We start from the raw sequence: 15,523 nt of genomic DNA on the forward strand, positions 1-15,523 counted from the left end.
TGCAGCAGGAGCATCGCTTCCGCTCGTGCTGAGAGAGCTGCTGTAGTGCGCGCGGTGCTCACCGAAGACATGTTCACTCACTCCCGCTGTCTCACCCGCAGCTTCGGCCGCTCCATCACCGCCCTGCGACAGGTACGTGTGTGTTTAACGTGTCTGTGTCCCGCTGAATAACGGAATAAACATAATAATGCCGTTAATGCGGATAATGATAGTGAGAGCGGTAGGCCGCGCGCAGGCCCAAGGGCAGCAGGACACACACACTGTACTCAACACTCACACAACACAGACTGTACTCACACTTAACACACTGTACTCACAATACACCACAACACTCACACTACATACACTGTACTCACACAACACACACTGTACTCAAAATACACCACAACACTCACACTACATACACTGTACTCACACAACACACACTGTACTCAAAATACACCACAACACTCACACTACATACACTGTACTCACACAACACACACTGTACTCACACCACTCACACAACACACACTGTACTCACAATACACACACTGTACTCACACTACAACATACACTGTACTCACAATACACCACAACACTCACAGTACTCACACAACACACACACTGTATTCACAACACTCGCACTACACACACTGTACTCCCAATACACACACTGAACTCACACTGTATTCACACTACAACACTCACACACTGTACTCCCACAACACTCACTCAACACACACTGTACTCACACAACACACACTACTCACAACACTCACTCTACACACACTGAACTCACAATACACACACTGTATTCACACTACAACACTCTACGCACACTGTACTCACACTACTCACACCACAACACTCACAATACAACACTCACACTACACACACTATACTCACACACTACTCACACCACAACACTCACGCTACACACACTGTACTCACACACTACTCGCAACACTCACACAACACACACTACTCGCAACACTCACTCAACACACACTACTCACAACACTCACTCTACACACACTGTACTCACACAACACACACTACTCACAACACTCACTCTACACACACTGAACTCACACTACACACACTGTACTCACAATACACACACACTGAACTCACACTGTATTCACACTACACACTACGCACACTGTACTCCCTCAACACACACTACTCACAACACTCACAATACAACACTCATACTACACACACTGTACTCCCACAACACACACTACTCACAACACTCACACTACACACACTGAAGTCACACTACTCACACTTCACACACATGCACTGTACTCACACTGCACAGACACACTGAACTCTCACAACACACACAAATTAGTGTTTACAGCACATTATACTCATTTACATTAATTATATCATGTGTTCGTCATGAAATGACTATAAATAAACACAAGATCTGTGAGGTCAAGCTGTCACCTCTATATAATAACACTGCACATGCTGAAGGACTGATTATTCTGTATTCTGACATTCTGTATTTTTTTAAGTGCCATTTAGTCAAGGAATGTGTTATACAATTGAAATTCATTTGTATAACAATGAATTAATACTTATTAAAAATAGACAAATATTGTCTTAGCACAGTTAGTGTGTAAAAACATTACTTGTTTTTGTTTCATCCATCCATCTTCAACCGCTTATCCGAAGTCGGGTCCGGGGGCAGCTGCTCCAGCAGGGGGCCCCAAACTTCCCTATCCCGAGCCACATTAACCAGTTCTGACTGGGGGACCCCGAGGCGTTCCCAGGCCAGTGTGGAGATGTAATGTCTCCACATAGTCCTGGGTCTTCCCCTAGGCCTCCTCCCAGCTGGACGTGCCTGAAACACCTCCCTAGGGAGGCGGCCAGGGGGCATCCTTACCAGATGCCCAAACCACCTCAGCTGACTCCTTTCGACGCAAAGGAGCAGCGGCTCTACTCCGAGCTCCTCACGGATGACTGAGCTCCTCACCCTATCTCTAAGGGAGAAGCCCGCCACCCATCTGAGGAAGCCCATTTCGGCCGCTTGTACTCGCGACCTAGTTCTTTCGGTCATGACCCAACCTTCATGACCATAGGTGAGGGTAGGAACAAAAATTGACCGGTAGATCGAGAGCTTTGCCTTTCGGCTCAGCTCTATTTTCGTGACAACAGTGCGATAGAGCGAGTGCAATACCGCCCCCGCTGCCCAGATTCTCTGGCCAACCTCCCGCTCCATTGTCCCCTCACTCGTGAACAAGACCCCGAGGTACTTGAACTCCTTCACTTGGGGCAAAACCTCATTCCCTACCTGGAGTACGCACTCCATCGTGAGTCCAACGTGAGACTTTTTGTTTCATATGAATATTAAACTGTTTTGAAATTATATTGGTGACAAATCAGTAATCAGAGTTATTGGGAAGAGGTCGACCAATAGAGGAATTTGCCATTATTGATTACTAAGCTGGTGGAAAAGGCTGATAACCGATTAATCGAATGATACTTTTAAAATAGATTTAATCTATTTAATGTAAAAAAAAAAAAGTAGTAGACTGCACAGAAATAGAGACTGCAAAACTCCATTGTGCAGGCAAAAGAAGATTTAGTGGATAACGTGAGACTTTTAACTAAATACAAGCCAGAAATACAGTGGAGTCTCTTATTTTGAAGAGTCTAAGAGTCTGTTCTTCCAGCTCTCACAAAGACAAAAGGGAAATAAAACAAGCAGTCTTACATTAGAAGCACTGTAAAGTAAACATTGTCATATGGGTTAATAATCACTGGATGAGCAGTAATTCATCAGTAGTAGATCATCAGCAATGGCTTGTCAATTATCATTTGTCTTTTTATTACTTTTAATATTATAATCGTGAATTAATCAATAAACCGTGATGGTGATGAGACTTGACTCCAAATTCAGATTTTTGCTGAAACCCGTTCAAAAAAGCAATCATCGGCACCAAATATTTGGTAAAACCGATAAATCGGTCGACCTCTTGTATGTTAAATATAAAATAAAAATTCATAGTCAACCTTTTAGGTTAGAACTTGTATAAAAAGTAGTGTATTTTTAGCACTGTGACATGGTGTTGTCACGGTCCCAAAATTTCAGTATTCGGTACCAATACCAGTGAAATTTCACGGTACTCGATACCATTTTCGGTACCAAAGTAAAACACAAAAACAGGTTACTAAACAACACTCTTTTAGTAACAAAGTCTACAAAACATTAGCAGCAGAACTAAGAACAGAAATATGCCATTGAGCAACACTTTAATTTAAATATATTCTTTTTTAATTATAACAAAACTGAACAATAAATGCTTAAAGTATTTTTGAACACTTATATAAGATTTGCTTCAACTTTTGCAACTTTGAATTAAAGTTTTTACCAAGTACAAAAAAAAAAAGCATAAAATAGAATGAATAAAAAACTATTTCCAAACTAATGTGCAAAGTGCTCTCTTATTAATAAAGCTGCATATTGCCAATTTTACGTCATGATAAGAAATGCACAGTGACATATATTATGATTAAATAAGTTCTAATCTAGCTGCATTAATCGCGTGCGCGAGGGAGGAGCGACCGAGGCAGAGTCTCTCTCAGCCGGGAGTTGTTTCAATCTCTCCCCATTAGATCGGGACATTCGTGCAACTCATAGAAGAGGCACCGACCACACAGATAAATGCCAGTTTCTGAATTTATAGTTATTAACATGATCTGCTTTTGTATTATTTGAACTTTAATAAAGCAATTTAAGATGTTACGCCAGGATGTTTCCTTTAAAGAGCTCCGCCTCCGTTTATTCCACAACGGGAATTTTTTTAGTCATTCCCTAATACTTTGATCAACATAAAATAAACTGTGAAAGTTTCGAGTGCATCTGGACTGATCTGTGTAATTCTTCCTCCATCAGACGTGAACTGCTGCTGTCACGCGTTACCATTACAGTTTATTGTGATTTCATGTTACATTAAATGAGATCAAACGGCAATTCAACAACGAACATTTTTCTTGTCAATTTTGTATTTTCAACGACGTTGATAATGTCGACTAAACGTTTCAGCCCTAATGCAAATTATAATATGCTTTTAAACTCACCTGCTTTATTTGCTTGAATAAATCCAGGTGTCTGTCTTTCATGTGCTTTATTAAGTTTGATGTGTTTCATCCTTTCATCAGAAAATTGCAAAAGCAGCGTTTACAAATTGGTTTTTGCTGATCTATGATGTTTTCCTAAACTATGAATTTCCAAACCTGGCTTTTTCCACTTTTCATTTCGACATGATTCAGTTGAGGCTCCGCAGCAACAGCTTTGCTTGTCGCCATCTTTTGCTTGTTGTGAGCGTTCGAAAGTTCCTGACTCTGCATGGGTACCGGGTAGACTCGGTACCCCGGTACCTTCAGAAATTCTGGTATCGTAAATAATTTTTTGTTTGAGTACCGACTTGGCACCGCGGTACCGGAATTTTAACAACACTATTGTGACATCATTTTTTATTTTACAATTTTTTCAACAACAAAAAAATGTAATCGACCTTTAGCATTTTTGACATTTGACAAATATTCCATGTAGTGATCAAATCTGCATGCGTGATAATTGTAATTAACCATTTCATGACAAACTGCTTGGCATATCATGTTGACTACCATTATTTTACTCTTTACAAACACTTTAGGCTTAATCAATCATTCCCATTCATTTTGTAGATGTCAAAGTCTGTGCAGCTTTGCCGTGTTGCTCTTATTTACTTTATGTTGAGCATGCAGACTCGGTTAAACTCTTCACAGAGATTGATCATGTGACTCACATCTGTCCCTGACTATCACTACAGCCAGGGATTGATTATGACTAGCAAAGGCCCTGGGGACAATTATATCCAAGGGCCCACCTCCACCCAAAAGTTGTTGAGCGGGGGTGGTAGGGTGTTCGTTGTTCATGCCCATAAAGCTGCGTTCACACTGCCAGTGACTTTGTCGCTGCAGGTCGCCAGTGGCTGGTGGTGAAGTCGCTAGTGGGCGTTCCCACTACTGGATGCCTAGTAACGTTTATAAATGACATTCATGGATGTCATTCCATTGCTGTTGACAGTGAATCTCTTTTCTTGCCTCTAAAAACAAACATTTTGGAGGGAAAAGACTAACTATAAATGGAATCAGTACATAAAATGCTTTATATGAAAGATGAATGAGAAACAAGGCGTGCTGTTTATCTGCGGCGAAAATGCAAATGCCGGTCTGTCTGGGTCCGCAAAATCCCCGCGGTCTCAGATACACCTTTCCACGCAGTATTTTTCTTAAAAATGTCCTTGTACGTGGGAAGCGACATATCATAGAGCACTGGAAAATTTCTAACCGCAAGAATTAGCCTTTCATCCATCTTTCCATTACTGCAGGAGCTGAGAGAGAGAGAGAAGGATCACGTGAGCTCTCCCGTCGTCTCTCCTATTGGCTGTCGCTTCCGTAAGTCGCTCTTGAATAAAGTTGAACTTGTCTCAACTTTGTCGCATCGCTGGACACGCCCACATCTAGTCGCCAATGGTCACGACAGCTCGTGTCGCCGGAAGTCGCTGTGCTCTCATTGAAAATGAATGGGATGGAGTCGCTGTCACGCGCAGCGTGTACGCACCTTAAGGGTTTTCGAGCGGGGATCACCAAACTAGATTGCGCAGTCTTAAAGCCCAGGGCACTCCCAGGCAGTCAAGGGCCTCCTGGTTGTCAAGGGCCCTTGGGCACAGGCCCCATTGGCCCAGTCAGTAACCTGTCACTACCGCACAACTGCACTTCAGGCCATGTGTTCAGCTTTGATGCCTCATTATAATGGCCTGTCGCATCACTGATGAGAACTGTTGTAGTTTAATGTTGTGTGTGCCATGTGCTGTTAAACTGACAAAACAAGTTTCTACATTTGAAACATCTCTAAGATAAACCATTTTCTCTGTTACTCTGTAATGGGCTTCATTATTTTGCACTGGTAGAGTGTGTTAGTTGTTGGTGGCAGTTTGAAGGCAGCATGTCAACTGTGCATTTAAATATTGTAAACATTTGTGAAATCTAAAAACTAGATACAGGAATCCAGGCTCCAACTAAAATGGTTGCAAATGTGACAAAAACTAAATGGTTCCAAAAAGCAGCAAGAGTTTGAACATTGCATTAATTTATGGAGAGAAATGCACATTAGGATTGTGCCGACAGACGATGATCTCGGGGATCGACGATGGTCAGAGTGATCGCAAATAGCTGATGCCTTTGATGTCGAGATGATATTTGGCGCGTTTTCAAATGTATTCAAATATTAAAAAGTTTGTTTGAAATCTTTGCAAATTTATTAAAAATAAAAAACTGAAAAATCACATTAACATGCGATCGTTGATGATCTAATGTTGTTGACTAATTTTGTAATATGAAAACTTTAACTTTGTTTTTGTTGTGTTTAATTCGACAACTTATAACGTGGCGTTTTGGAGCCAATATTTCTGTAGTTATTTATTTTAGTCTGGGACCCTTAGACATATGTGACTGAACTGAAGAATCACATGTGTCGCTTATTCTTAAAAATGTATGAATTTTTGGATTTCGATATTATCGTTTTTAAGTGTATTAATTAAAGTGCATTTCTAGTTTCTACATTATTTATACTTCAGACCTTTGTTTTGTTGGACAAGAAAACTAGCTTCATACCATGTGACCCACATTTGGTTTTTCAAACATTGAAAATGGACAATTGAAATATTTTCACATAGAACAACATTGAGAGCCCCAAATCTCTCTGGGTTTTAACCACGTAGGGCCGTAGAAATGAAAATACAAAAAAGTATGTTTGTTTTGGTCTTTAATACTTCTGTAGTTATACGTTTAAGATATAATACACTCACGGATCGAAAAGTGTTTTATTCTGCATCCTGACTAATTCATACAATTCTGTTCCTTCAGGGTAACAGTGTTTTTGCAAGACGGACTACATCAGGTGAGTTGTGCATCTGTTAGGTCCCATATCTTTTCTTTTTTTCTGGCAGTGCCATATGAAAGCAAATAAACTTGATAAGATGTACCTGTCTCTCATTTTTCCTCCAGGTATATCAGCTAGTCCGTGTGTCTCCTTCCAGTACAGTCTGTAAGTATCAGCAAAATCAGAAAGAGTCACTTCATTTGTCCCAGAACTGAGAAAGCACTTCCTCTGTTTTAAAACCTAGTCAGCTGCCCTACGTTCTGAGCATTTTGGAGTGCTATTTATATAGACATCGAGACACTCGATGCGCTGTTTATTTCAACAGTTTGAAGTTAAGCCACAATACTCTAATATACATAAAAAATACAGAGTACACACAAATATTAGATAAAGTAATACATTTTTATCTATGCTTTTTTTTGTTTTGTATGAAATATTATCTGTAATAAAAGTCTCTCTTGTTGCCTCTGTTATCGCATAAGTAAGTTCCCTACCTTTTTAATCAGCCCTTGTGTCAGAAACATGCATATGATGTCTGAAATAATGCTGTCTATGTAGGCGCCTCACTCACCTCTGGAACAGTGTAACCTGCAGATCCAAAATAAAATATTTCCGTGGATTGAATTGTGATATTTAATATTTGCTGTTGATTTTCAGAAGATGTGAGACCCGGTCAAGTGTCTGTCAAATCAGATACTTCAACACAACTGCAGCTCGCAGTATGTACCTGCCTGTGCACTACATCTTAACAGCAACCTGTTTGATTGAGACAAGATTTGTGTAATCAGTAATAGACATGGTTGTACAGTTTTGTAAGGTGTTAGCACTGGTGCTATTGAACTAAATAATTAATTGGCACAAAAATAAAATGTATTAGCATGCAGAACTGAGTGCTCGAAATTGTTTTGTTATTTTTAAATTAGTTATCACTGTAATTTACTATTACAATTTTGGTACAATATAATATTTTAATGATTTGGTATAATTAAATATTTGTATTATAATACATATTTATTGTAAGTTAAATTATGTTGCTGCAACACCCTCGTAAATTCTTTGACTGGCCATTTGTGCCCACCACAGAAAATTTCCTTAATTCCTGCTATGTAATTAAACAACAACAACAAAAAACATAATATTAAGATTTTTAATAAGGCGCGCTAAAGTTTGGGTGCATGAGATCTGTGAAAAGTGTAGCAGACATCAAACTTAGTGCACATTCTTTATTGCAGTGCTCTTCATAAGCGTAAATTACACGTAACGCACACCTGCAAATAGGTTCAAAATTGTCACCGCCTATTATATTTTGAATCGCAAATGCGAGCAAAAATGTTGCACTGTACAAGCCTAATAGATTTCTGCTTGTTTTATGTTCTCGTGACACCAGGAGTTAAAAAGCACTTTGATTTATTAAAACTCTGCCTACACTGAAACAGAAAAGGACTTATGTCTTGATGAGAAGTTAACGTGTAGTCATGTTCATATTCCTGGTCTTATTGTGATCGATTCATCAGTGCATGTTATTCCAAAGACATTCAATAAACGTTTGTCTTCGTAATCACATTTTAATAACTCGCTGCGCCACAGAGAGCGCAGGCTCTTAGAAAATGTTACCCAATAGTCAATTAGCTATTTAGGCATTCAAATCTTAAATAATACCATATATAAATAATAACACAATAATAAAGGTAATAAAGGTTTCGGTGATCATCTTGACAAACTTCTGGACAAACTTCTGATGTCATTTCAGGGAATGAAGTTATTACAGTTAACACACCGGCGTTTGCAGAGTCTGTCACAGAGGGAGACGTGAGGTGGGAGAAAGGTAAGACGACGCCTCTTTTGTGTTTATCAGCTGAGCTTCAGAGAAATCGGTCCTGCTTGTACCATATTCACCCTGTTTCACCTCTCTGTCCAGCTGTAGGAGACACTGTCTCTGAAGATGAGGTTGTGTGTGAAATTGAGACTGATAAGGTAAGAGCAGAACTGTTGTCATTCTGTGTGTGTTCCAGGGAGTAGTATAAATGTTATTAAGGTTGGCACGATACCACAATTTAAGTAGTCGCTAACAGTAGCCGTGAACAATTGCACTTTTGTTGATACCACTTTTAATACCCCTGCAAAAAGTAAAATGCAGTTGAATTGAATGTGTTAACTGTGCGATGAATTATGAGAAATAATACATTAATAAGGAATTTTCCTAACATGGAGCAAATGAAGCTTGATGTACCACCTTTGATTGGTTTTTATGAATCTGTGGCAGTATGGGGCAGTCAGCGCAGCCTAAAAAGCTTTTATGAGTGAGAGTGAGTAAAGACCAACATTTAAAAATAGACATAGGTGGGCCAAAAAGAGGCTTTTGTTATTTTGACTTCTAAAGCCATTTCTTTTTGTATTGTCTCAATGCTTTACTTGTCATACAATGTATATTAAATAATGTATTTGAATGATCTGAATTACATATTGTATTTCTAATTGTTATATACTAAAGTAATTTTATGTGGGGGCCTTTCTTACCAAGTATTTATACATGCAATGAATTTGGTTAATGAATTGGCATATCATGTAATTCAGTCAAACATGTAATCGATTGACAGCCCTAATAATAATATAAATATTAACAAGTGAAAACAATGGCATGTTTCCTTCAAATATTTCTCAATTACTTTATTAACATAATTTTAATTACAATTAATAATGTCACAAGTTCTATTCCATTTTTTACCACTTCATGAGCTCATTTGACTGAAAATTGTTCAGTTTATGGAAATCTCCAATTCATTGCTATGGAACATCCTGAAATGTTTGCAGATTGATAACATCCAATCCATGGCTATACAGACATTTTTGTGTATTCTGTGTTTGATTTCGTGTAAATATATATACAGTGATGAAATGACGTGAACTCTTTTCCATCATGTAGACGTCGGTGCAGGTGCCCTCCCCCGCTGCAGGAGTAATCGAAGAGCTGCTGGTTCCTGATGGTGGGAAAGTAGAAGGAGGAACTCCTCTGTTCAGACTCAAGAAAGGCGGTCAGTCACGTGATTTGTGCACCACTAGATTTGAACGCTTCTCTTTTTCTACATTTACATTCAGACATTTGGCAGACTAATCTCCAAGTTGAATGGATATACTTTCAAAACAGTATGTTTACATGTGCAGTTATAATCGAGCTACAGTCTTAGTAATCGAGTATTTGAAAAGCATGTCAGCTGTGGAAGTGATAAATGCACGTCTCACGTCACCTCTTGCCAATTGTGATGCAATTAAGGTGTATACATGTTGGACAAAGCCAAGCTACAATTGCATTATGTAGGTTCATTGGTCTGACTTCACAAAATTTAGACCAGTTCAGATTTAGTCTGACTAAAGCTTGTGCGTAAAAACACAACTGATTAGTTTTAGTAATGAAATGAAAGGGTTGAAGTGCGTGGAAGCATGTGGTATTTGTCTGTTCACTGTGCTATATATTTGAGTTGGATACTTAATGCAAGTGCATCACTGTAAACACAATTTTTGTTTGTCAGAATAATCGATGCTGTGCAGAGCATGTTGTATTGAACCCGGAATACTCCTTTAATGCTTAAAGCAATAGTTTCTGTTAGTGCTGCTCGATTATGGTAAAAATCATAATCATGATTTTTTTTTTTGGTCAGTATTGAGATCATGATTATTTAACACACTTACTCATTGACTTTGGAAACATCATGCATTTATTAAACATTTAAATAAAACTTGTAAAGAAATTATTCAAGCCAAGTAAACAGTCAGTAATAAAATAACAATAAAAATTGGCAATGAATAGAAATGGATTAAAATAATAGAACAAATTATACAAATTAAAAATTCTGTGCTTTTTTTAAACTGCTTTCTAACAGCAGTTTCATGTATTCAAGGAAACATTCAGAATGAAATGCAACATAAAACTACTACTGGTCTTCACTGTATGATTATAATACATTCATACTTTTTAAAGCTACTAAAGTTATTCAGTCAAGAGCAGTGAGTGTTTCCTCATTTTCTTGTTCTGGAGGTTTGATTATTATAATGACTTACTAGACAGCAGCAGGTCTATTAGCTTACATTTATACTTACAAACCCGACATTTTAATACAAATCCGCTTTTTTTCTCTACTGTTTATTTTCAGTTTAGACATCACTCTCTGTGTTTATATGAATACCTCACCAAGATGGGCATTTTGGCGGCAGTTGGAAATGTATTTGACCGTTCAGGTGCGCATTAGTGTGAGCATTTTTGGAACACACATATGCCACCTGTCAATCAAACAGGGCGCAGCTGTTACTAGATCACTAGTGAATTATAAAATGATGTGCTCTGGATTACTTTCAACAGCAGAATAAGAATATGAACTTTCTAATAAGTGACAAAGGCCTAGGCTATCACACATGGAGCCAGTTATTTTTTCGTTTTTGACGTTTTAATAAGTCTGCTTCTCAAATTGGGCAAGTAAAATTCTCTTTCTGTAGCCCCTTAAAAAATACACTTGTTCCACATTAATGTCGAGCCCTGATTAAATATTGTATTCAACATTCTCCGATAACAATTTTGTCTTCCACATTATAGCTCCTAAAGTAAATGTACGTTGTTTGTACGAGTTTTAGATATTATTTTGGAAAATAAGCCAAAAAAGACTCATCAAAAACGTATTTTTTTCCAGTGTTTTAATTGCCAAGACTCTCTCACCTTTGTTCACTTTCAACTCACAAAAAAACAAAACTCTCTTCTTAATAGAGCTGCACGTCGCAGATTTTCTTCATGATAAGATACACAAAGTGAACATGACACATATTATGATTCACTACGTCATGAGCCATCATGTTATAGTCTAGCTGCTGCAAATGTGTCTGAGTGACGAGCGTCCCTCCGCCAGCGTGTGCATCAGCCACGACAAGATTCAATCTATTCTTCGGTCACTTCAAGCAACTCATAGACATGCCGCTGACCGCACAGAGAAATGACAGTTTCACAGTTTATTTCATAACCCGCTTCCTTATTATTTGAACATGAATAAAAGATACTATAAAGATATAATGCTGGGGAGTTTCATTGCAAAATGGAATGCTTCACAATAATCATTTTATCTGTATTATTTTGTTTTCATAATCGTTGGACACCAAAATCGTAATTGAAAATAACATTTGATTAATCGCCCATTCCTAGTTTCTGTCATGTTGTTCTAACTGTATGACAACTGTGCTGGTCACACTTTTCCATGGAACTGCATTGAATGGGGGACTGAAGCTTTTAAGCAACAGCACCATAAAACTATAATAAATGTGGTCCATACAATTTGTGCTCCATATTGTAATTCTTCTGAATCCATACGTTAGCTTTGTGTAAGAAACAGACTGAAGATATAATGACAATTTTAATTTGAAATATTCCTTTACAGATTATTTTCAAATGATCATGTTTTCCATCTTCATAATAACCATCAAGTCATAAATCAAGCAGCCTGTCGTCTTTCCACCTCAGGAAGTGGTCATTATTATAAATAAGTGATTATTTGGACCACACACACTTTCTGCTGCAGTGGTTTACACTCTGACATTGTTTAATGTTTCAGCGGTAGCGGCTAAGACAGCGACAGCACCTCCTCCTGCAGCTGAAGTTCCTGCATCAGCCGCTGCACCACCACCTCCTGCTGCTGCTGTCGGGCACATCCCCACCTCAATGCCCCCGGTGCCCCCTGTGCCAGGACAACCCATCCAGTCCAAACCAGGTCTGTCACTGTCATTAAGGCACTTCACTTGAAGAGCTTTAAGTTTAAAATAGCTTTTAAGTCATAATCAAGAGTTTTGTGATTGAACAACACTTCAGTGACGTTCCTGTAGTTCAGATGTTTTAGTAAGTGCTTGTAAAGGGGCCTCAACAGACATCAGCCACACTATTGATTTGTAGTTTGGGGTGGTTTTCTTTCTGCTTATGATGTTGATTTCAACTAGTAAGATCTAGCATGATACTTCTAAATGTTAATGAATATATTGTCAGATGTTTGTCACTGAGGTACTATACTTCAAGGATGGCACAGAATTATCATAAATGTATCTTTTTATGTGCAGTTTCAGCCATCAAACCCACTGCAGCTCCTGCAACTACGGCTGTAGACACTGGAGCCAAACCGGCCCGATCAGAACACCGGGTGAGACATCACCCACTCAATGATTAACATATTATACTAAACACAATGGCACGTGTACTTCAGATTGTTTTAGGTTTGGCACCATCAATCTAATTAATCATTCAGCACATTAAAGAATAATTTAGGGCCAAGCACATTGTAATATTAATCCGATTTAATTTTTTTGGTCATATCATCCCTGGTGGTTAATATAGGGAATGTAGTACAGGAATTTCCAGCTGTATATTTTTTGACCAGTAATTGGAGCAAAGAATCCAATTAGTGACTTTAATGAGGCTTGGTCTCAATATAATCTTTGTCAATTTTAGTGAAGATTCAACAAACTAGCAGGAGTCACAAAAAATGATTTTTGAAAAGATGTGAAGTTGACCTTGTAAATGTTTTAATCATTGTACTCCATGTGCCCATATATGCACCCCTCTAATGCATAGAGAGAAGAATGAGTTTGAAGGCAGTTATTCACATTTAGGAATTACATTCCGGGAATTATGGTGGTAATACTCTACGTGGCAAGTTTAATTTCAATATGTTAAAGGGGGTTTGAGAGACTATCCCCAAAATTGGGAGCAATGATATTGAGACCCTCCCTTATCAGTGTGCACAATTTTGCTAGTATGAAATGGCAAATTGTGTAATTGTTGTTTATTAGCATGATGTTTTAAACCCAACTTGAATGCATTTCATTTCACAGAGACATAATTGAATGCATGCAGTATTGTTTTATATGCTGGTTATCATCTCCATAGCTTTGTTTTATTCTGTGTTTTTATTGCAGGTGAAAATGAACCGCATGAGGCTGAGAATCGCTCAGAGACTGAAGGAAGCTCAGACCACCTGTGCCATGTTGACAACATTCAATGAAGTGGACATGAGGTGTGTTCCTTTTTGAAATCTTTGGCAATATGTAAAACATTTTTAATGCTCCAGTTAAAGGTTTGGACATACCTACCAAAGGTGTTCAACAAGGGGTCTGCGGTGGTACTGCTATGTTTTTTATTTAGTTAAAAGTCCGTTAGCATGTTGAGGTCCCTCGCACATGCATACCAAATCTTCCTCTTGCAGGAATCCTCATATTCGCAGCACACATCCTGGTTTATTTAGATATTAACTGAATAGAATGGTAAAACATTTTAAAGTGTGAAGAAACTGCACTAGTCAACAGAAGCGTGGATAGTGAACAAACCATTTGCGCGACCATGCTCATCATGAGTCGCTGATAGCGTGTTGCAGATCTGTGTGAGCAGCGCTGCAGTAGAGGGTTGCGCAAGTAAGCACATCTGCTTTGCGTACCATAGGGAACACTTGAGGTGGGAGGAATTCACTAAGAATGAATTGCACCCGGTAAAAGATCTGGTTATATGCATGCACTATCTGCGCTTGTTTAAGCTGATGATTCACTAAATGAATTATTCAGATCAGGCAACAACACAAATGTGCTCACAAAAACACTGCAGAATGAAATTTGCTTGCGCTATTCCGACCTTGCAGGCTGATTCGCTTTATAACAGAGGATGTCACAAATGTCGACATAATATTTTTCCGTTTAAATCAAGCACATAAACTCTGTTGATACATCAAATGTCATGAAAAATAATAAAATTGGCATTAACGCAAAAATGTAGTGTCACATGACAGAGTTAGCCCCAATCATTAGCCTGTGTTAATCATGGTGACAGTTTTGAAAGCTAATTCATTGTACGTGATTATGGATTGATCTTTACGGCATATAGAGCCGATCTGCAAACGTGACACTTCCAGGGGTGCCAACACAAATATCTGCTGTATATTGAACAAATGAATGGCCACTGTTTGTGATTAATTGAATCGCTGTATCCATCCATTTATTTATTAAAGTTCCTTTTCCACACCATTCAAAATAATAGACAGTAGTCACGGAATTAGCCCACAAAACATAAAACCTATAATTTCTGTGCACAAAGATGTTTTAAATTAAAAATAAATACACAATGCTAGGTGAAAAGCTTTTTTTTTTTTTTGAACACTTACAGTCCAATTCTATTAAATTATAGTTTAGTCTACTTTTGAAAAAATGACAGCAAAATCCCCTGTATTAAATGAAATTTTTTCTAGACCTATATATGCCTTTTCTCAAACTGAAATTAGATTTACCCTGTTCTGTTGATGAAAACAGTTGGCTGAATGACGTTCTCAGAATGTTCTGCACTTTTTTCAAGACTATAAACTATCAGAACTATTATTCGAATATTGAGTTCACTTTCAGAAAATGAGTTTTTGAACATTTAAATACTTTAAATATAACCCTCTGTAGCTCGGATCGCATTTACTGCTTCAGAAAATATAAATTTGCATTATGATTAGATGACTATCAAGTTCAGTTGGTGGTTAAAAGTTGCTGGAGAAATATGCGGGACATAATGCAGTTGTGATGGTGATGCTTTTGATTAATGATTGT

At 38.1% G+C, this 15,523-nt stretch overlaps 1 protein-coding gene across 2 annotated transcripts in view; it reads left to right on the forward strand.

Moving 5' to 3' along the window:
• The window catches only part of dlst (dihydrolipoamide S-succinyltransferase), a 31,624-nt gene continuing 16,101 nt past the window's right edge, over positions 1-15,523 (forward strand). The window contains exons 1-10 of one of the 2 annotated variants that reach the window (XM_052146019.1): positions 1-132; positions 6,910-6,943; positions 7,051-7,090; positions 7,583-7,644; positions 8,676-8,750; positions 8,844-8,899; positions 9,849-9,957; positions 12,514-12,669; positions 13,010-13,089; positions 13,865-13,962. In XM_052146019.1, the coding sequence (XP_052001979.1) occupies positions 70-132; positions 6,910-6,943; positions 7,051-7,090; positions 7,583-7,644; positions 8,676-8,750; positions 8,844-8,899; positions 9,849-9,957; positions 12,514-12,669; positions 13,010-13,089; positions 13,865-13,962 (773 nt within the window). In that variant the 5' untranslated portion in view covers positions 1-69. The remainder of the gene's footprint in view (positions 133-6,909; positions 6,944-7,050; positions 7,091-7,582; positions 7,645-8,675; positions 8,751-8,843; positions 8,900-9,848; positions 9,958-12,513; positions 12,670-13,009; positions 13,090-13,864; positions 13,963-15,523) is intronic. The other variant, XM_052146020.1, reaches the window with a different exon arrangement.

This window comes from Xyrauchen texanus, chromosome 16, assembly GCF_025860055.1.
Source record: "Xyrauchen texanus isolate HMW12.3.18 chromosome 16, RBS_HiC_50CHRs, whole genome shotgun sequence".
In the NCBI taxonomy this organism is placed as follows: Eukaryota; Metazoa; Chordata; class Actinopteri; order Cypriniformes; family Catostomidae; genus Xyrauchen; species Xyrauchen texanus.